Source organism: Triticum aestivum, chromosome 2B (genome assembly GCF_018294505.1).
Source record: "Triticum aestivum cultivar Chinese Spring chromosome 2B, IWGSC CS RefSeq v2.1, whole genome shotgun sequence".
NCBI lineage: Eukaryota > Viridiplantae > Streptophyta > Magnoliopsida > Poales > Poaceae > Triticum > Triticum aestivum.
In genome coordinates, this window is record NC_057798.1 from 63,465,136 (window position 1) to 63,485,495 (window position 20,360).

Here is a 20,360-nt window from a genome sequence, read left to right on the forward strand (position 1 = left end):
AATTATTGTATGACCTGCGTGTCAATGATTAAACACCATGTAATTACTTTACTTTATTGCTAAACCGTTAGCCATAGTAGTAGAAGTAATAGTTGGCGAGCAACTTCATGTAGACACGATGATGGAGATCATGATGATGGAGATCATGCTGTCATGCCGGTGACGAAGATGATCATGGAGCCCCGAAGATGGAGATCAAAGGAGCTATATGATATTGGCCATATCATGTCACTATTTGATTGCATGTCATGTTTATCATGTTTTTGCATCTTATTTGCTCAGAACGACGGTAGTAAATAAGATGATCCCTCATAATAATTTCAAGAAAGTGTTCCCCCTAACTGTGCGCCATTGCGAAAGTTCATTGTTTCGAAGCACCACGTGATGATCGGGTGTGATAGATTCCAACGTCCACATACAATGGGTGTAAGACAGATTTACACATGCAAAACACTTATGTTAACTTGACGAGCCTAGCATGTACAGACATGGACTCGGAACACAAGGGACCGAAAGTTCGAACATGAGTCGTATGGAAGATACGATCAACATGGAGATGTTCACCGATGATGACTAGTCCGTCTCACATGATGATCGGACACGGCCTAGTTGACTCGGATCATGTATCACTCAGATGACTAGAGGGATGTCTAATCTGAGTGGGAGTTCATTAAATAATTTGATTAGATGAACTTAATTATCATGAACTTAGTCTAAAAACCTTTGCAAAATGTCTTGTAGATCAAATGGCCAACGCTCATGTCAACCTCAACTTCAACGCGTTCCTAGAGAAAACCAAGCTGAAAGATGATGGCAGCAACTATTCAGACTGGGTCCGGAACCTGAGGATCATCCTCATAGCTGCCAAGAAAGCATATGTCCTAGAAGGACCGCTAGGTGAAGCACCCATCCCATAGAACCAAGACGTTATGAACGCTTGGCAGTCACGTGGGCGAACAGCTCCCGACGAACCCTGCCCCGCCTTGATTGGAGAACGAGCACGTATTGTACCTTGCAAAGAATGAAAACGGTTAGTATGCAACATATGGATGATTTAAGGATTCACAAAGGACACTGATATTATGCTTTGCACCTCGTGAATGCCGAGAGGTCTGATCGTCTCACGACGTTCCTCTGTTCCTCCTGGATCGCATCCGCACCCTCCGTGGTCGATCTCGACCTCTTTAGGCTCAGCTCAAGATATGGCATGGCGTTCTCACGGTCGGCGTCTTTCCCTTCCGGCACTTGTGAGGAGCAGTTAGGAGCATCTATTGCTCTAGCTGCCTGTTGGGCGTCCATGTTTTTGGCCATCGAACCGATTAGGTCAGCAGCTCGAACAATTGGCTCATCCGAATTTTCCATAACTGTATCGTTGGAGTTGTTCTGTGGCAGATACTCACACCGTCCATTATCTGTTGGTTTGACCGAACTCTCGTTCGGGGAGGATTGATCATCTGTGTTCAAATTACCAGGGGCACCTATCTCCAGCTCCTTCCCTTTGAACTCATCACCTGGAAAACATATTGGAATTTATTTAGTCAGTACAAAATGGCACAAGTAGCAGGCTTTTGGTTCAGTTGCACAGTGAGCCGGTTGAGCACTTGAGCATACCATACCATTAGTTTCTTTTGGTTTCTGGCATTTTTTGTTATCTGTACCTCTTAATCTATTGCTGCATATCTCTGACTTGAGGTGGCTCACATGCGCGCAAGTGCTATCAGGAGGATCAACTGACTGATCCGGAGACATGTCCTGTGGACTGTCGATCTCAACGGCACGCTTTGTCCATGAGCTCTGCGCGTTAAAATAAATTGATGAGAAAACTTGTTCAGATGCAGATACTTCTCACATATCTAAGTATTCTACTTACAGCAGTTGATTCAAGTTTCAAAGTCCAAACAACTAGCATATGTTTCAAATCTTACTATCCAGCAGTTTCCTCGTACAGTTTAAGCAAAGACTTCTACTACACTAGAGTAAAATACAGACCTGTCTAAGTTCGGTAGTTTACAAAAAGAATGAGTCATGTAGTAGTCACAGATAATTTGTTTGCTATATGGACAAATTGACCTCTAGTGCACTAGCAGAAGCAGTTAGTTGCATTCAGTTTTATCTAGCTTCCTTATCCTAAAAATTGTTGTGTTCAGTCTTGTCTGGAAATATTACAGATAGTAGTAAAAAAAAACATAAAAATCTCATACCTGAGTGCCACTACCATTATCGCTGCCATCCCTTGCATTGAGCCCCATGCTGGCATCGTCGTTGCGGTTATTGCTGTTATTATTGGAATCGTCAGCGCTCTTTGATTTGGTACACTTCTGCGTCTGAATGGCACTTCCACTACCACTGCCACTGGACTGAGTTCCATGAAAACAACTTTGTTTTAGTACCCAGTACCATACCAGTAAAAGATGCACTAGTAAGCTGGAAGGACACAAGTGAAACTAGGAACTGAAGCAGCAGCAGCAGCAGCAGTAGTATTTCTGAATGATGATACACCATGAGAGATAGTAACTTACGCTGTGAGAGCGTCTCCACACATGCGCCCAAAGGTTCTTAAGCTCGTTCTTACGTATCGGCTTGGCCAAGAAGTCAGCAGCACCATTTGACAGGCAACTGAGGACCGTGCCCATCGAATTGTGCGACGACATCACTGGAAACCAAGAAGATATAAATCTATGCACGTGGACGAAATGGACCTGATACTGAAACATTATAGCGGCGAGGGGGTGCTTACTGATGACGGGGATGTCCTTGCAGACCTCGTGGTTCATGATCCTGCCGAGCAGGTCGATCCCGGAGAGACCGCCGTGCATGAAGACCTCTGTCAGAACAAGGTCGATGTTGCTCTGCATGTCCTGGAGATACGCCCACGCCTGGTGGCCGTTTTCAGCAGGGATAACTGAACATGACAGACAACCAACGCCCAGATTTAGTACCTCCATGACGACCGAGCCAGTGCAAATTAACACCGGTAGTAGCTGAGACAGAGTATGAGTAAGGACCTTGGTACATGCAGTGGCGGAGCAGGGCGGTGACGACCTGCCGGGTGGAGTCGTCGGTCTCCACGAGCAGGACCCGGATGGTCTTCCTGTGGAGGAACTCCTCCCAGCAGCGCGGCTGGGCGGCATGGTCCCCTTGAGGCGACGGCGGCTGCTGCTGCTGCTGGTGGTGATGACGGTCCATGGCGCTAGGAGGAGGCGGCCTGACTCCAAGAGGAAACATGTTGGGGTCGTTTGGTGGTTGACGGCGAGGGAGGAGGCGCGCATAATAGCACAACCAGCAGTACGCTGCCGTGAGTAATAATCGAACCTCGGTCGCATCCGGCGTGCGTGCGTGCGTTCGTCGACGGCGGGCCACCGAATCAAATCAAGAAAACAAAACGCAAAAAACACAGAGAAGAGCAAGTGGTTGAGACGGAGCGGAATGAATCGTCTCCTCGAATGGAGCTGCCGGCGGCTAAAAGGGGGGCAGTAGCAGACAAGGCGGCGAGCCGGTTAATCTCCAGCAATTTCCGGGCACATATTATTAGCTAGAGAGAGGGCCTGGAGTGAAGGAAGGAGCATGCCCTGGATCCACACGCAGATTGAAACGGATGATTCGATCCCCAATCGGGCAGGAACAGAGCAGACGAGTGACAGACAGGCGGGAGCTCACCTCGCGTTTGTCGCGCTGCGCTGCCTGTCAGGTTGAGGAGGAGGAGGACGACGAAGACGCGGGAGGGGGCGCGGCCATGGACGGCGGCGGCGACTGCAGTCGAGTCGAGCAGAGGAGTAGTCCGCGTGTGTGTGTGTGTGTGCGGGAAGCGAAGGGGGGCGGAGGAGTAGATATTGGGGGAGGGGGCGGGTGACGTGGACGAAATGGAGGCGGGGAGCGCCGGTGGTGGGGCCCCGGGGCGGCCAGAAAGAGATCCCCGTAAATCAAAAGCCGCGCGCTCCACACCCCGCCGCACCCGCGCTGGATCCGCATATCTTTTCTGCCCTCCGGAGGCGCCCAGCCCGGGCCAGCGGATCACCGGGGGATGTGGATTTTGTGGGCCCCGCCTGGCGGCCGGTGGCGGAAGCAAACGGAGGAGCTGCTTGGCGCCGGGACAAACCGGGTGCCGACGCGTGGACGGACGGCTGCCCTCGCTCGCCTCTCAATCAACTCCTTGGCAACGGTGGTGGAGTCGAAGGAGTCGAGGGGAGCCCTGGAACGCTGGAGCCGTCAACTCAATCCATCCTCTTCGACCAGCCCTAGTGTGAAGAAGCGCTTGCCATGGATTTTGCTCGTGTGACCAAATACCGCTCCAAGGTTCCGCCCCCTTTCAAATCCTCCCTCGGTTTTCTTTTTTGCTCTGCATACAGGATTTGTCTGAAGCCAACTTCATAGAGAAAGAAGTACACGGCTGATGATGTGCGTAAGGCTGCGTTTAGCATCGGCGATCTTAAGGCCCCAGGTCCCGATGGGCTTCATGCCATTTTTTTCAAAAAATATTGGCATATTCTGGGAGATGATATTATCCAACAAGTCTTGCTAGCTATTAATTCCAGGAAGATCCCACCTGAATGGAATGAGACAACGATCGTTATGATCCCGAAGATGGACACACCAGAGTTGGTAACTCAATTTCGTCCAATTAGTCTATGCAATGTCCTATATAAAATTGTGTCCAAAATGCTAGCTTTCCGTTTGAAAAGTATTCTACCTGATATTATTTCGCCCACCCAAAGTGCCTTTGTACCTGGGAGGATGATCACGGATAATATTCTAATTGCATATGAATGTATACACAAGATCAAGAATAAAAGAGCTGGTCGAACAGGGTTATGTGCAGTCAAGTTAGATATGCATAAAGCATATGACAGAGTGGAATGGTCTTTCCTTCGTCATATGATGTCAGCTTTGGGTTTCCACGGCCAATTTATTAAGATGATGATGTCATGTGTAAGCTCGGTCAGCTACAGAGTGAGATTTAATTCTCATGAAACAGGGTCTTTCACACCTACGAGGGGCATTCGACAGGGTGATCCCCTTTCCCCATATATGTTCCTACTGTGTGCAGAAGGTCTGTCCAGTTTATTGGAGTTTGAAGAAGAAGCTGGTGGCATAGAGGGAATAAGAGTGTGCAGAAATGCACCATCAGTATCACATCTTTTATTTGCTGATGACTCTCTCATTCTCATGAACGCAGATGTCCTAAATGCAGCTTCCTTACAACATGTTCTGGATACCTACTGTCAGAGTTCGGGACAATTGGTGAGCCTATCAAAATCTAGTGTGTACTTCAGTCCTAACACCCCTCTGGTAACAAAAACTGAGGTTTGTCAACTATTACATATTGATACTGAAGCTTTGTCTGACAAATATCTTGGGCTGCCTGCAATGGTAGGAGCGGATAGGAGTGACTGCTTCCGATATTTCTGTGAAAGAATAAAAGAAAGATTGAAAGGATGGATGGAGAAGCAACTATCTACAGGTGGTAAGGAAATACTTATTAAATCTATAGCTCAAGCAATCCATGTTTTTGCCATGTCAGTATTCAGCCTACCGAAGGGGATTTGCAAGGAGATCACGGATTTGATAGCTCAATTCTGGTGGGGTGATGACGAAGATCATAAAAGAATGCATTGGTACACTTGGTGGAAACTTTGTTACCCGAAGAATGAAGGAGGAATGGGCTTCAGGGATCTTTATTCCTTCAATTTGGCTATGCTGTCTAAGCAGTGTTGGCGTCTCATTAACAATCCGGAGTCGCTATGTGCTCGGGTTCTGAAAGCAAAGTACTACCCGAATGGAAGCCTACTCCAAGCAACCCTAAAAAGTGGGGCTTCATTCATTTGGCAGAGTATAATGAAGGGATTAGAGACTTTTAAATTGGGATATGTTTGGCGAATTGGAACCGGTGAGCATGTGAAAATATGGACCGATCCATGGGTACCATCGAGTCCTAACAGGAAGGTAATCTCGAGCAGGGGACAGTCTATCCTTTCTTCGGTTAGCGACCTCATTGACCCTTACACCGGGGCATGGGATGAAGCGTTGATCCGCTCTATCTTCAACCCAGTGGACGTCCAAAGGATCTTGCAAATTCCCTTGAGTACGGCAGCTTTTGAGGATTTTATTGCCTGGAACCCTGATCGGAGAGGGGTCTTTACTGTCCGATCAGCTTATCACACACAATGGGTTCAGACTTACCGGCAGCATGCAAATGTTTGGGCATGTCCGTCTGGCTCAACTACACCGGAAATCTGGAGTAGAGTTTGGAAACTGCAAGTCCCTCGTAAGGTGCAGATTTTCTGTTGGTGCGCTCTCCACGGAATAATACCTTTGAAAGCAATACTCACAAACAGACATGTAGGCTCTAATGGATCTTGCCCGATCTGTCACCAGGCTGCGGAAGATGTGCGTCACCTGTTCTTCGAATGCACACATGCTCACGAGTTATGGCAGAGACTAGGCATTCTGGATATAATCGAAGAAGCTATAACATTTGATCGCTCGGGATCAATCATATTTGAACACCTACTGTTGGCGGAAGACAGGGCACTACCTCTCAAACCCAGTCTTGATGTGAAACATGTGCTGGCTGTTGGAGTTTGGTATCTATGGTGGGTTAGGCGTGAGTTAACGCATGGAGGAGCGCCACCTTCACCAACAAGGTGGCCACTCTCCGTCCTAGTGATAGCGACTAACTACCATCAGATAAATAGTAGGAACCGGGCAATACAGGAGCATACATGGAGAAAACCAGAGCCGAACTTTGTGAAAGTCAATGTGGATGCGTCTTTCCATTTGGACGAGGGAACTGGAGCTACGACGGCGGTCATTAGGGATCACAAAGGTAACTTTGTGGCTGCCCAATGCCGCTATATCCAATTTGCAGCGGACGTGGTGACCACGGAAGCGTTGGCTATGCGCGATGGACTGTTTTTTGCCAATACCCTGGGTTTTTCTCGAGTTGAAGCATAGTCTGATTCCCTCATGGTGATTGATGCTTGCACTGGACAAACAAGATGGTGGGACACTGCAACGACAATATTTGCGGAGTGTGTGGATGCGGCTACGTCTATTGGGAAGGTCACTTTTAATCATTGTTTTCGATCATGTAATGATGCGGCGCATGTGCTAGCTAAACATATTTTTTGTAATAAGGTTTCTAGTAGCTGGACGGACGAGCCACCCGGCTGTCTTGTTTCCAGACTTGTGGATGATGTTTTACTGCTTTAATTTGCAATAAAGCTAGCCATAATGGTCTTCCCTAAAAAAAACTTCATAGAGAAAGAAATATCAACGTTCACACTACGAAATCGGATAAGATCCTTTCAGTTCTCTTCGCATTGCTTTGAATGTCTTTAGATGCATCACACAATTAATTTTCATGGCTCTTGCGCATATGACCCAAGTACCACGCAAGAGTTTGCCATGGATTCTTCGGCCTTACTAGGGTGAAGTGTGAAGAGTTTGTCATGGATTTCACTCGTATTTTTTTCTTGCGAGGGAAAAATGAGTTTTATTCCATGATAAGTAGAGTTACATCCAAGACGCAAAAAACCCTTAATACACATATGTCCTTGATGTAACCACACATGTGTGGTGCACTCAATGCCAGTAGGATGTGAAGACGACCAAGGCCAGCCTTACTGCTACGGTGCTATACAGTGTGCGCATACTTTGTCCGTCACGCCCCAGACGATGGCCAGGGCTGCCTGGGGCCTGACGCCGCTCCTGTTCGGTATAGCTATAGATTGCCATGGATTTTGCTCTTACGGCCGAATTGCCACTCAGAAGTTTCGCTCTTTCAAATATCCTACTAACTTTACCTTTTAATTTTGAGCAAAATCTGTGTGCAGTTTAAGAGATAATCAATTATCAGTATTTTGAAAATTGAAAAGTATATTAAAATATTACTCCCTCCGTAAAGAAATATAAGAGCATTTAGATCACTAAAGTAGTGATCTGAATGCTCTTATATTAGTTTACAGAGGGAGTATCTTTCAACCTACTCTAGTTAGTTATTTAAGAGAATGCAATTATGAAATTTTGACTCAAATTTGGTTGAAACTTGAACATTTTCAAAAAATGGAACTGTTACAGTTAACCATACGTGTTGTCCTTTCTATTCTAGTCAAATTTGAGTAATATTCAAGATGAATAAAGTTATCATTTTTATCGATACAAAAATTTGGGCAAATTTTAGAACTTTAGATGGGAAAAAAACCTGAAAAGGTTACGGTACAACTCATAGATTTGGGTGGTTCAAACATATTGCTTTTAGTCTTTTCCCTGTTTACTAACATGTTGACCTATTTACCTAACAGGCAAAATGGTCAGCATATAAAATCTAGCAAGGTTTTATCTCCTATACATAATCAATGTCTTGTCAACTCCTTGTAGTATTGTATCTATACCTGTTGTGAATTCAAAATCTTAGTGACATATTCACAAGAAATTCAAGTGCTATTTTGAGCACATAAAATGTTCTTTAAGTAGTTTGATCGGTTGGAAATGCGGTATAATCTTGTTGACCGTAACTAATTTCTTTAATATTCCTTGCTAGTTAAAATAGTTTACGGATGAGAGTGTGATTGTGAGATGACCGCGGGTTTAGTTACTCCAGCCTTGATGTTGTCTGGCTGTACTTTGGCCACCATCTATAGTTCATATGTTTTTATTCACTCTGCATATTAGCTTTTGCCTTGAGTCAGACTTTATAAAGTTTGACCAAATTTATAAAAACGTTATAAAAATTTATAATAACAACTACTCCCTCTGCAAACTAATATAAGACGTTCTTATATTTGTTTACAGAGGGAGTACATATGATATGGAAGTATATATATTCACCGGTAAATCTAATGGTATTGATGTTAGTATATATGTTTATAAATTTGATCAAAGCTTCACTTACAATAAAAGTAATTTGGGAAGCAAATAAAAACGGAGTGAGTATTGAGGGAGTGTCGGCAAATTAAGTAGTTAGGTCGTGTGACTGTACATGCCATCGTTGTAATGTGGATGCATGCACGTGACAGGCAGAATCAAGTTGAGAAATGATAAGGTTCTTTCTTTTGATAACCATCGTGAGGCAACGTGAGCCACTAGGATGTTCCTGTATCACAAGCGCACAAGCTAAGGCCGACACATCATCTCACCAGAATCTATTCCCAAACTATCTTTTGACACATTGCACGACATCCGCATATGCATGCCAATATTCAGTTTTCTCAGCCTCTCACCAAAATCTACTCTGTTCATGTGTTTTCGGCTCCGTCTTTCTCTGCATCCCTTTGAAAATGAAAGTAGTTTCATCAAATATAGTGGTAATAAAGCCACGGGTGAGGTGCTTTGGAGCTTAACCTCCATTGAACCCCCCGTTTTTGGAAAAATATGAAATACATATTTAAAAGTATCAACAAATTCTGTACAAAATCCAATATGTACATATACACTACATATGTGTAAAATTTCGTTAGAAGATAACTTACCATGTGCGCACACAAAAAGATAAATATGTGGATTTATTACCACACAATGTGACTATTATTTTCTTTTATCAGATTTATGTATTTAGGTTCTTTTGCGCTTGTATATACACATGTATTACATGAAAACTTTGTAAATACATTGACCATTCCTATATGTACATATAAAAAAATCCAGATTTTTTTTGGGCTCTTTGAATATATTTCCCCCTTTTTTTTTTGGTAAACCTGGCTTCAATGGAGCTTTGGGATTTCAAAGCAATTTCCATAGAAATGAGAGCGGTGTTTCGGAGCTCGGGTGCATCTGCACCTATGTGAATAGTGATTTCAAAAGAAATACCAAACACACCCGCAAAAAGAAACCAAACAAACTAAAAAAAGTCTGAAATTTTTACACATCAAAGATTAATTAGAGACTTTTCTAGGTGCTTGCAATTTTTTGCACCGAGATGACATCCGAGTAGCTTGGTGCAATAATAATAATAATACATGTGTATAGGTACATTAACCTTACCTGTATGTACATGTAAAAAAAAATTGCGCTTCGAATACACTTTTGGTAAACCTGGCTTTACTGGAGCTCTGGGACTCTAAAGCAATTTCCATAGAAACGAGAGCCGCTACTTCGGCTGCATCTGCACCCATGTGAATAGCAAATTCAAAAGAAATACCAAATAAACTAAAAAAGTCCAAAGAAATTACACATCAAAGTTATAGACTTTTCTAGGTGCTTGCACATTTTCGCGCCGAGATGACATCCGAGTAGCTTGGTACAAAAAAATCGGAGCTAAAAAATGTCCAAAGCTGCAACAAAATTCCAGCTCCATATTTTTTTTTGTACTGAGCTCCTCCTATGTCATATTAGTGTGAAAATTTGCAAGTATCTAGAAGAGTCTCTCGTCTTTCATATGTAAAAAATTCAGAACCTTTTGAATTTGTTAAATGTGTTATTTGAATTTACTATTAATATGGGGAGTATCTGAGCTTGGGATGAGAGCTGGATTTCCGTAAAACTACCGCCTTCGTAAACAAACTCAACTTTATATACCGCTTGAACATCCGAGTAAGGCTGTTTTGACTTTCTAAAAAAATTGTGCGCCTCTGCAAGAGAGACTTAGTTTATTCCTAAATGATTTTCTCCTTTTTACTTTATTATAGAAACTTAGCTTGTAGGGAATGACCACACCTATTTTTTCCTTAAGAATGTGTACTGTGATTAAGTGTGTTGATTAACACGTATGCTTTTGTTTCAAGAAATACTTTTATGTTTCCTCAAGAAAAAGTCTTTTATTATATAATTTTTATTGGGTTTGACTACCATATTGTACTAGCAGAAACTGATGGTCAGAATTGCGTTCCAACTTTGAGGAGGCTGAGGGAGGAATATGTAAAACTATCATCAAACTTTGCTTCTTCCTTTTTTTTGTCTCATGGAGGGAACTAGAAAATGTAAATTATATGCTCTCTATTATGTGTGCTCATATATACTTATTATATGCTTTTTGGCCGGAAAGGTTTTGTGGCTGGAAAGAAAGCTATGTCTGCGTAAAGAGCCAACCACAAACCAGATAGATATTCTCAAGACAAGATGTCTACCCCGGTCCACCTCCTTGTGCTCAAAGTGCACCTTCGAGTCCAGTTAATTGGAAAACAGAAACGCTTTCTGCATGCATAACTAATTGTCATCACAGGACATAACTTTAGCACATACCTAGGTTTGAGAACAAAAGATAAAGCCTAAGCAGTCACACCAAATTCAGATTGGTCTACTGATTGCATCACTAACCATGGCCTCTAATTAATTACCTGTCGGTAAAATAGTAAGGTAGAGCCAATAAAAATGCAGTGAATTCCAAACCACTGTGAGTAACTTGCTCCCATACTTAACAAGTAATTAACTTATTAACATAAAATGGACAGATGCACTGTTTTAGTATGGTTGATGAAAGGGTAGAGAAGAGACGACAAGACTCATGGTCAGTTGAATGCCACTTGGTCCCAAGAGATTCTGCAGGCATCATCTACTCTTGCTTTCACTTATCCTTTGCTGGTGCGGCTGAGAGAGGAGCAGTGTCTTTTAGCTTTGCATCTTTCTTTTGCTTTGCCCTTGTGTGGCTTGCGCTGAATCCCTTTCCCTCCTCATATGATTCTTCCTGCCTTTTGAAGAGCTTGGTTCACATGCCACCAGACATTCTGAGGACAATGTTTTCTCATTTGGTATTGCAAACATTTTGTTTTTGTTTTCCCGTCCGAGTATAAAGATGTCATGGCATTGCACAGTCGTTATTTGTCTTGTTATTATCTTCTTTGAACAATGGTCTGGCATTTATGTACCTTTTCTTTCTGAAAACTCTAGTAATTGTATACTTTTTCCCCATGATTCAATTGGCCTATGTGGATGATTAACATGCTCTGCCGGGAAGACGAATCACAAAATAGCCAATTCCAACGTTACAAGTGGGAGATTATTCTGTGAATAGGCTGAAATAAAAATATAAGACCAAATTAGACTTACTGGTGTGGTACATCGATTTAGCTAGAAAAACTCAAAAATGGGTAATTATATTGATCTTCGGGTCTCTACATCAAGCTAACGCCCCCAAGAATAACATCATATTTATCACGTGCAAAATCCTCGCAGAAAAAGGTGCATCTGATTTAGTATGTATAACTCTCGCAAAAGAAAAAAAGAGAGTTTTTACATAAGGCAAGGCAAAGAAAATGAAAAGTAATTTTTGGCACCAAAAGCAGGTCATCGCCTAATCGCTTGAAGCTGCACCAACCAATAGCAGCAAATATCTTCATAACCACAACCTCCAATTGTTTGCCCCCTGTTGCCATCGCCTCACTGAACTCTGCTCTTTGCAGCGGCGGCAAACTGCCACAACCGGAGACCAACCAATTGCTGTAGAAAAGCAAATAATCCCCCACTTGTCGAAAGAAAGTTGAGTGATTCTAACGTACATAATCAAACTAGATAAATAACCCTTACAAAATAGTCTGTAGTATATTATGCACTTCATTTTCGTATAAGTTAAAGATTTAGAAGCTTTGACCGGAAGACTGTCACAAGAACAATGGCACCAAAATAATATGGCAAAACCGAAAAAAGTCTTTATGTTGTAGTTAGGTGATTTTTGAGTACGAACAATGTCGAAGACGATTCTGACATATCCATCGGTGGGGTATCCCATAGAGGTGAATTGGTCGGATGGTAACAGGAGGCGAGTTTTTACCCAGGTTCAGTCCTCGAGAAGAGGTAATGCCCTACCCTTGCTCATGTATATTGCAATAGGGGGTGTGTACAAACTACAGGTAAAGTACGAAGGGATTGTTCTGTAACTAGCCCGACCCTCAGTTTTTATAGCATACCGGGGCCCAGGGTTACAAATCCTATTCGGCTACCGGTAGAAGCGGAGTCCTTCACAGCTCCGATATCTAGGGATTGTACCGCAAGTCTTCCGGAGTCCTCGTATAACACGTCATGGGCCGTTCAATGTGGCCCAAGCAGGATCCGACCTAGGGGTCCTCAGCTGGGATAACATGAGTAGCCCCTGAACTAGCCTTCAACCTTGACTGCACCTTGACCAGCTCCAAGTTGCAGTCGTCTCGGGCGGCCAAGGTTGAATCTGATTCTTCGAGGCTTCCCCCATAGTATCTACTTGCAACCGACCTCCATGCCAGACTGCATTCGAAGTGGCGCGTACCACTGATGAGTTTGATTTTTGTGATGTTTTTCACCTCTTGTTTCATTTAGTAGCTACAGAATTGTTCGGATTTTATTACATCCGCACACTTCTTTTATATGTTTTCACCAGGTTGTCATGTTTCTCCTGTAATACTTCAAGTATTGGATCACGGCGGCTGCACCCTCCTCTACGACGGCGCCTCATTGTCCCTCCGGCCGCCTCAACGCAATCTCCTTCACCGTCGGCGACGACCTCTACGTCATAGCCAAAGAGCCTGAGACGTTCCCGTGGCACCATTTCCAGGCTCTCATCTCCGGCCGTCCCAAGGGCTAACTCTCACACAATGCCCTCTACCGCAGTGTGACTTCGATTATCCTGACCACGATGTCGACCCGAGCACCTACTCCCCGGCGGAGGCAGCGAACCCCAGTGCATTCAATGCCTTCACGGTGTACGATGGCCCGCAGGTCTGGATATCCACGGTGGCCGCCGGCACGCGCTCCTACAACATCGCAAGCAGCCATGGAGCAAGGCCCGCCCGTGCGCCACTGCTGTTCAGAGGCCGGGCCGAGCACGACCTCTGGTTTGGCTTCTCGTGCCAAGACGGGAGGCTCTGCGCATCCGACCTCGCCCAAATGCGACCGGTGCTGGAAGACGACCCGCCTCCGGCTGAGGCGTGCTCCCCGACAACGACGACGTGCAAAAATGTTGTACGGAGTCATGGTGCAGTCAAACCCATGCTCAACACGTACATCCTCTCACACCATCTATTGGGATTTGTGTCCGGCGTGCATCAAAACTCATGGCAGGAGTCATTAACTCTTTGTTTAATAGACTATTAGCATTGCTAAGGCTGGTCATAGTGGGGAGTAACTTAGATTAGTAACATACATATGTTACTAGTCTATGTTACTACCTTCATAGTGAGTAGTGTCATAGGTGTGGTAGCATAGTTGTCTTCATTTATTACTTTGTAGACTCATTATGCATTGGAAACCGCTATGTGATGGTAACATATTATGTTACTCTATTTGCCTCTCTCCTCATTAACTACTTGCCACATCATCATTTTTGCTTATGTAGCATCTATGTTACTACCTATGTTACTCCCACTATGACCAGCCTAATAAAGCCTACTGTTTGCTGATCCCCCTAGGCATTAAATTATGAACCTTGCATTGGTACATACAATACGTCTTCAATCTACCAGGTCAGCTCACTATTTCTTATTCACCTCGTTATGTGTGATTGCAACAGTCCCACTCACGAAAATATGTGTATGGTGCTCTGACTTTGTTCTTTCCCTCTTTTTTTTCTTTTTTGCAGAAAATTTTGTTCTTCGTTTTACTCGGCATAAAGTGATTTTCTTGGTGTCTTACTGATTTTGTGTCACCTCAGACGAATACGTGTCAGTTAACTGACAAAATTCAGTATTTTGTTCTGACAAGACATGAGTTTTGTTCTGACAAAACGTGAACACATATTTTTCTGACAAAATTAAGCCTTTAGTTTTGGCAAAATCAGAGGATGAGCACAAGAAACAATATGTTTGCTATATTCATCGATTTGTACAGGAGAATATGAAGAGTGCTGAACATATATGTTTTTTATTCTCAAAGTTTGTCTAGTGTGCTACAGTACTTGGGAGCACGTGCCAATACATGCAGATTAAAGAAAGGTGAGCACTGCTGCAGGTCTACAAGTCAAATGATCATTATATGATTAGCACAAACAATAAAATTTGAATCCTAGCATGGCCGTATCCTCATGAAAGTACTGCTACATCCAACGGCGCTGAGCGTGGGTTCGGCCGAGGCGCCGAGCCATGGTTCTGAATCTTCTCTCTCGACGGCGTGCCGCCTCCTGCCGCTGGGCTCCGGCAAGCTGTGCGTCGCCAGGCTGTTCCGGGGAACAGAGCGGGGGGAGCTTTATCCAACGGGCTACTCCAAAGCTGCTCAGAGCTTTGCGGTGCTGTCCGGTGTCGAGGTTATCGGGGCTGTCAGCACGAGAAGCCTCCAAGCGATCAAGCACGATCAAGCACAAGTCCCAACGTTACAGCTTCGGTCACCATGAGGTCAAGCTGCTGTGATGTATTCCTGCCACGCGGCAGGACTATTTTTAGTGGTTCGCTGTGAGGATCATATCTTGCTTGTTGCCTGTGCAAGTGCAATTGGAATGTCAAGTCACTGTTGCCAGTTCCTAAGAGCATCTCCAGCCGTTAGCCCCCCAGGAGGCACAAAAATCGCCGCCTGGCGGCGAGCCAACAGTATGATCGGTTTTAGGGGCTATTGGATATCCAGCCGTCGTCCCTAGGCGCCGATATCGGTCCATTTTTTGCGCAAATGTGGCCGCTTTTCGGCCCATTTTCGGCAAAAATTTGGCCCGATATCTTCAACATAAGTAATTTTTTATCACATAGTTCTTCACAGAAAATCAATAATAATAATATAGTTTAACAAATAAAAACTCATATTTCATCACACATCGAGCTAGGCGTTGTCCTTGAGCCTCCATAGGTGCTCCACCAGATCCTGCTGCAGTTGTTGATGCACCTGTGGGTCTCGGATCTCCTGACGCATGTTGAGGAAGGCGGTCCAGGTTGCCAGTAGCTGATGATCAACTTGTGCAAGAGGACTCTGCTGTAATATGGTTCAATGTCAAACACTATCTCTTCTTGCTCGCTCTCAATGATCATGTTGTGCAAAATGACACAGCAAGTCATGACCTCCCACATTTGATCTTTCGACCAGGTCTGAGGAGGGTACCGGACAACCACAAATCGAGATTGGAGCACATCAAATGCCTGCTCGACATCCTTCCTGCAAGCCTCCTGAACCTTCGCAAAGTGGGACTTCTTGCCTCCTAGCACATCATTTGAGATAGTATTCACAAATGTAGACCATCTCGGATAGATGCCATCAGCTAGATAGTACCCCTTGTTGTAGTGTCGCCTATTGACCTCAAAGTTCACCGGAGGAGAATGACCTTCAACAAGCTTGGCAAAGACAGGGGAGCATTGCAGCACGTTGATGTCATTGTGAGTTCCTGGCATACCAAAGAAGGAATGCCAAATCCAAAGGTCCTGTGTGACCACCGCCTCAAGTACCACACTGCAACCGCCTTTGGCGCCTTTGCTGCCAAGCAAATGGGTAGTTCTTCCATTTCCAATGCATGCAGTCGATGCTTCCAAGCATCCTAGGAAATCCTCTTGCTGCATTCTGTGCTAGGATCCGTGCAGTGTCTTCCGCATTGGGTGATCGCAACTATTGCGGTCCAAACAGTTCCACCACTGCCCTACAGAACTTGTATAAACACTCAATGGTCGTGGACTCGGCCATGCGCCCATAGTCGTTGAGTGAATCACCGGGAGCTCCGTATGCAAGCATCGTCATAGCTGTCATGCACTTCTGGATTGAGGTGAATCCAAGTTTCCTGGTGCAATCCTTCTTGCACTTGAAGTAGCTGTCGAACTCTCGGATGGAATTCACAATCTTGAGAAAAAGCTTTCGGCTCATCCAATAACGGCGCTGAAATACTTTGTCGTCGTGCAGTGGAGCGTCGGCGAAGTAGTTGGAGTAGAGCATGCAATAGCCTTCCAGACGATGCCGATTCTGGTGTCTAGATTGGATTTGGTGTTTCTGGAACTTGCGGTGGCTGGAATTGATTTTCATCAACTCCTCTAGGGTTTCTGGAATATTGGGGTATTTATAGAGCAAAGAGGCGGTGCGGGAGGCCACCAAGGTGGGCACAACCCACCCATGCGCGCCCTTGTGGGTTGCTCCCCTCGGAGCTCCCCTCAGGTACTTTCGTGGCCCATTGGATGTCTTCTGGTCCAAAAAAATCCATAAAAAATTTCGCTGCGTTTGGACTCCGTTTGGAACTAATTTCCTGCGATGTAAAAACAAGCAGAGAATAACAACTGGCACTGGGCACTATGTCAATAGGTTAGTATCAAAAAATGATATAAAATGACTATGAAATGATTGTAAAACATTCAAGAATGATAATATAACAGCATGGAACAATAAAAAAATTATAGATACGTTGGAGACATATCAGAATCCTCAAGCTTAATTCCCGCTCGTCCTCGAGTAGGTAAATGATAAAAACAGAATTTTTCATGTGGAATGCCGCCTAACATGTTCATCACATAATCTTTTCTTTGTAGCATGGACATTTGGACTTTTATATGGTTCAAAGAAATAGTGTAGTTTTGACATGAAGACTTTAATACTCAAGCATACCAACAAGCAACCATGTCTTTAAAATATCAACACTAAAACAAGTTATCCCTAGCCCATTATGCTCAACCATTGATCCATTCATGAAATACACTCAAATATTAGCTACACCCAATGCTCAAATACGATCATAGTGCCCCTTAGTTGGTGCTTTATAAGAGAAGACGGAGACTCAAGTTCAAAAATAATTTTTTTCATAAAGTAAAAGAAAGGCCCTTCGCAAAGGGAAGCAGAGATTTGTAGAGGTGCCACATCTCAAAGCGAAAATTGAGAGATAAAAATATTTTGGGAGACATACATTTCCCACCAACGAAAACAACTTAGAGCTCCCAACACTTTCCATGCTAGATACATCATAGACGGTTCCCAAACAGAAAATAAAGTTTATTCATTTTTCCACCATTACTTTCACTTTCCATAGCTTGTCCGTATCCACGGGTGCCCTCCATACCAACACTTTCCAAGGAATTTGTTATTTTACAACATAAAGTAAATTCATTTTTCATTTCAGGACTGGGCATCCATAATACCTTTTCCGTACTCTCATGCGATGACAAGTGAATAAACACTCATCGTGAGAATAACACATATAGCATGGAAAATATTGGCCACCCCTCACCGCCCGCGAGCAGTACGAGCACACAAAAGAGAATTTTATTTTGAAAATTAGAGATGGCACATGCAAATTTGCTTATAATGGCACGGAAATACCGCATATCGGTAGGTATAGTGGACTCATATGGCAAAACTGGTTTAAAGGGTTTTGGATGCACAAGTAGTGATCATACTTAGTGCAAAATGAAGGCTAGCAAAAAGATTGAGAAGCGACCAACCAAGAAACAAAAAATCTCCTATCAAAGCATTAAGCATAAGTTACACCGAATAATGCAACACAAGTAGGATATAAATTTCATTGCATAACTATTGACTTTTATGCTTGCATAGGGAATCACAAACCTTAACATCAAATTCTTACTAAAACACAATTACTCGTCAACATGACTCACGTATTACATCATCATATCTCGAAACCATTACTAAGAATCAAATTTAATTTGTCCACTAATCTTCATGAAAGTTTTTATTATATCCTTCTTGGATATCTATCACTTTGGGACTATTTTCATATGTTGCTTTTGATAAGCTCAAACAATTTTAAGTGAAGAACATGAACATAATATTTCTCTCTCAAAATAATATAAGTGAAGCAAGAGATAATTTCTCAAAAAATTTAAAGACTCCCAAATAAATTTAAGTGAAGCATGAGAGCATTTCTTCAAAAATAACAAAGTTCACCATGCTCAAAAAGATATAAATGAAGCACTAGAGCAATTCCATGGTTCTAAAAATTTAAGGGAAGCATAGGAGCAAGCATAGCATAATTTTTGGCTCTCTCAAAAAGGTGTGTCAAGCAAGGATTCAAGAATTAAAACACAAAGCAAAACAAGCAAAGACTCATATCACACAAGACGCTCCAAGAAAAACTCATAATATGTGACGAATAAAAATATAGCTCCAAGTAAATTACCGATGGTTGTTAGAAGAATGAGGGGATGCCACTCGGGGGCATCCACAATCTTAGTTGCTTGCTACTTCTTGAATATTATCTTGGGGTGCCTCGAGCATCCCCAAGCTTAGCCTTTTGCTAATGCTTATTCCTTCATCCATCGTAAGATCACCCAAAACTTGAAAACTTCAATCACACAAAACTCAACAAAATCTTCGTGAGATCTGTTAGTATAAGAAAGCAAACCACTACTATAAGTACTGTTGCAAACCCATTCATATTTTATTTTTGCATTATATCTACTGTATTCCAACTTTTCTATGGAAAAAACTCTTCAAAAAAACCATTTAGATATATTATAACCAAGCACTCTTGCAGCCCTCTTAGGCCATCAGTACTTTTAGTCGTCGGATGTACGTTTGTTGGAGTTTATGGCCAACTGATTAAACTTTAAGCGCAACACTTAACACGACTAAAATGGGAAGCTGCTCTCGCAGCAAAATTGGAGGCATGTGGTTAATTGGGCCGTTGCTTTCACTGAAGCCCATTGAGACCACACGAGGAAACAACCGAATAAGCGACCCACCCGTCGTTTATATCAAAAAAGAAAAAAAGAGCGAACCCATCTCTCGACTCCCCTCTTTCCTTCCTTTATGTCCCCCATTTCTTTTTTGCGGCGCCTCCCCACCCCAACCCTAGCCGGCTAGCTGCCCCAAGATCTATAGCGCCACATGGTCTCTCTCTCTGTCTCCAATCCTAACCGCGGATCAGCACCGCGGCAGCCCATGTGCCCTTTCATCTTGGTAGCATGAATCCCACATCGCCGCCTCCGCCAGGGAGGTCCACTACTCGCCTTCTCCATCTCCCCAGTGGCCGGCGGCGGTTATGACGAAGCAGAGGCTGCGGTAAGGTTCGCTCTTGGCCGCAAGGGCAACAAACCATTACGTGTCTTGCCTACGCCCCATGACTATTTGCTACTTTGCTCCTTGCATTCCTCATCCAAGTGCTCCGTGTGTTGGTTGACTTTTGCCTCTTCGATGACCAAATACGGGAATTTCATATGCTACATTTAGATTATATCACATTTTTGTTGGAACCAACAAAGGGAATAATTTTCTTGTGTCTAATATAGGCAGTCCTACCTGAACTTGTAGCTCTCTTTTTTCAATCTTGCTTAGCATCTGAGTCAACATTTCATATTAAATCTTCTCATTTCTTATGCTACATTCAGATTATTGCACAGAGCTTGTCATGGGAAGAGAGGATGATCTTAAGATAGAAATACTCAAATACCTTGATACTTTTAACAGAAAGGACACTTAGTCTTGAAGGTATTGGTCCAGTATGTTGTCTTAGCCTTGATGTTTAATATTTCCCTACTTTGTCTTGTCTCTACACGTTTACCTTATCTGCATTTTATGCATTAACTAGCAACTTACATTTTTTTTGCACAACTAAA

General features: G+C 43.5%; 1 protein-coding gene across 3 annotated transcripts; it reads right to left on the reverse strand.

The window, feature by feature from the left end:
* Positions 1–731: 731 nt before the first annotated feature.
* LOC123043497 (two-component response regulator-like PRR37) lies at positions 732–3,811 on the reverse strand. Of its 3 annotated transcripts, none has more exons than XM_044465963.1 (9): positions 3,658–3,811; positions 3,313–3,569; positions 3,006–3,205; positions 2,738–2,902; positions 2,520–2,653; positions 2,202–2,357; positions 1,617–1,794; positions 1,094–1,511; positions 732–1,011 (listed from the first exon to the last, which is right to left on the reverse strand). In XM_044465963.1, the coding sequence occupies exons 2-9, from the start codon at positions 3,321–3,323 to the stop codon at positions 945–947; spliced, it is 1,329 nt and encodes a 442-aa protein (XP_044321898.1). In that variant the 5' UTR covers positions 3,324–3,569; positions 3,658–3,811; the 3' UTR covers positions 732–944. The 3 variants fall into 3 exon arrangements, with proteins under 3 accessions (XP_044321898.1, XP_044321899.1, XP_044321900.1); XM_044465964.1 differs by having other exon boundaries at positions 3,313–3,459; positions 3,658–3,805; XM_044465965.1 differs by having other exon boundaries at positions 734–1,011; positions 1,659–1,794; positions 3,313–3,799.
* Positions 3,812–20,360: the final 16,549 nt, after the last annotated feature.

Bases quoted from the DNA above. Each gene is read 5' to 3' on its own strand.
- LOC123043497 (XM_044465963.1), bottom strand. The intron at 1,512-1,616 runs GTATGGTATGCT...TATGTTTTCCAG, and splicing joins GAAACCAAAAGAAACTAATG to GTGATGAGTTCAAAGGGAAG. The intron at 1,012-1,093 runs GTGCAAAGCATA...ATTCTTTGCAAG, and splicing joins GACCTCTCGGCATTCACGAG to GTACAATACGTGCTCGTTCT.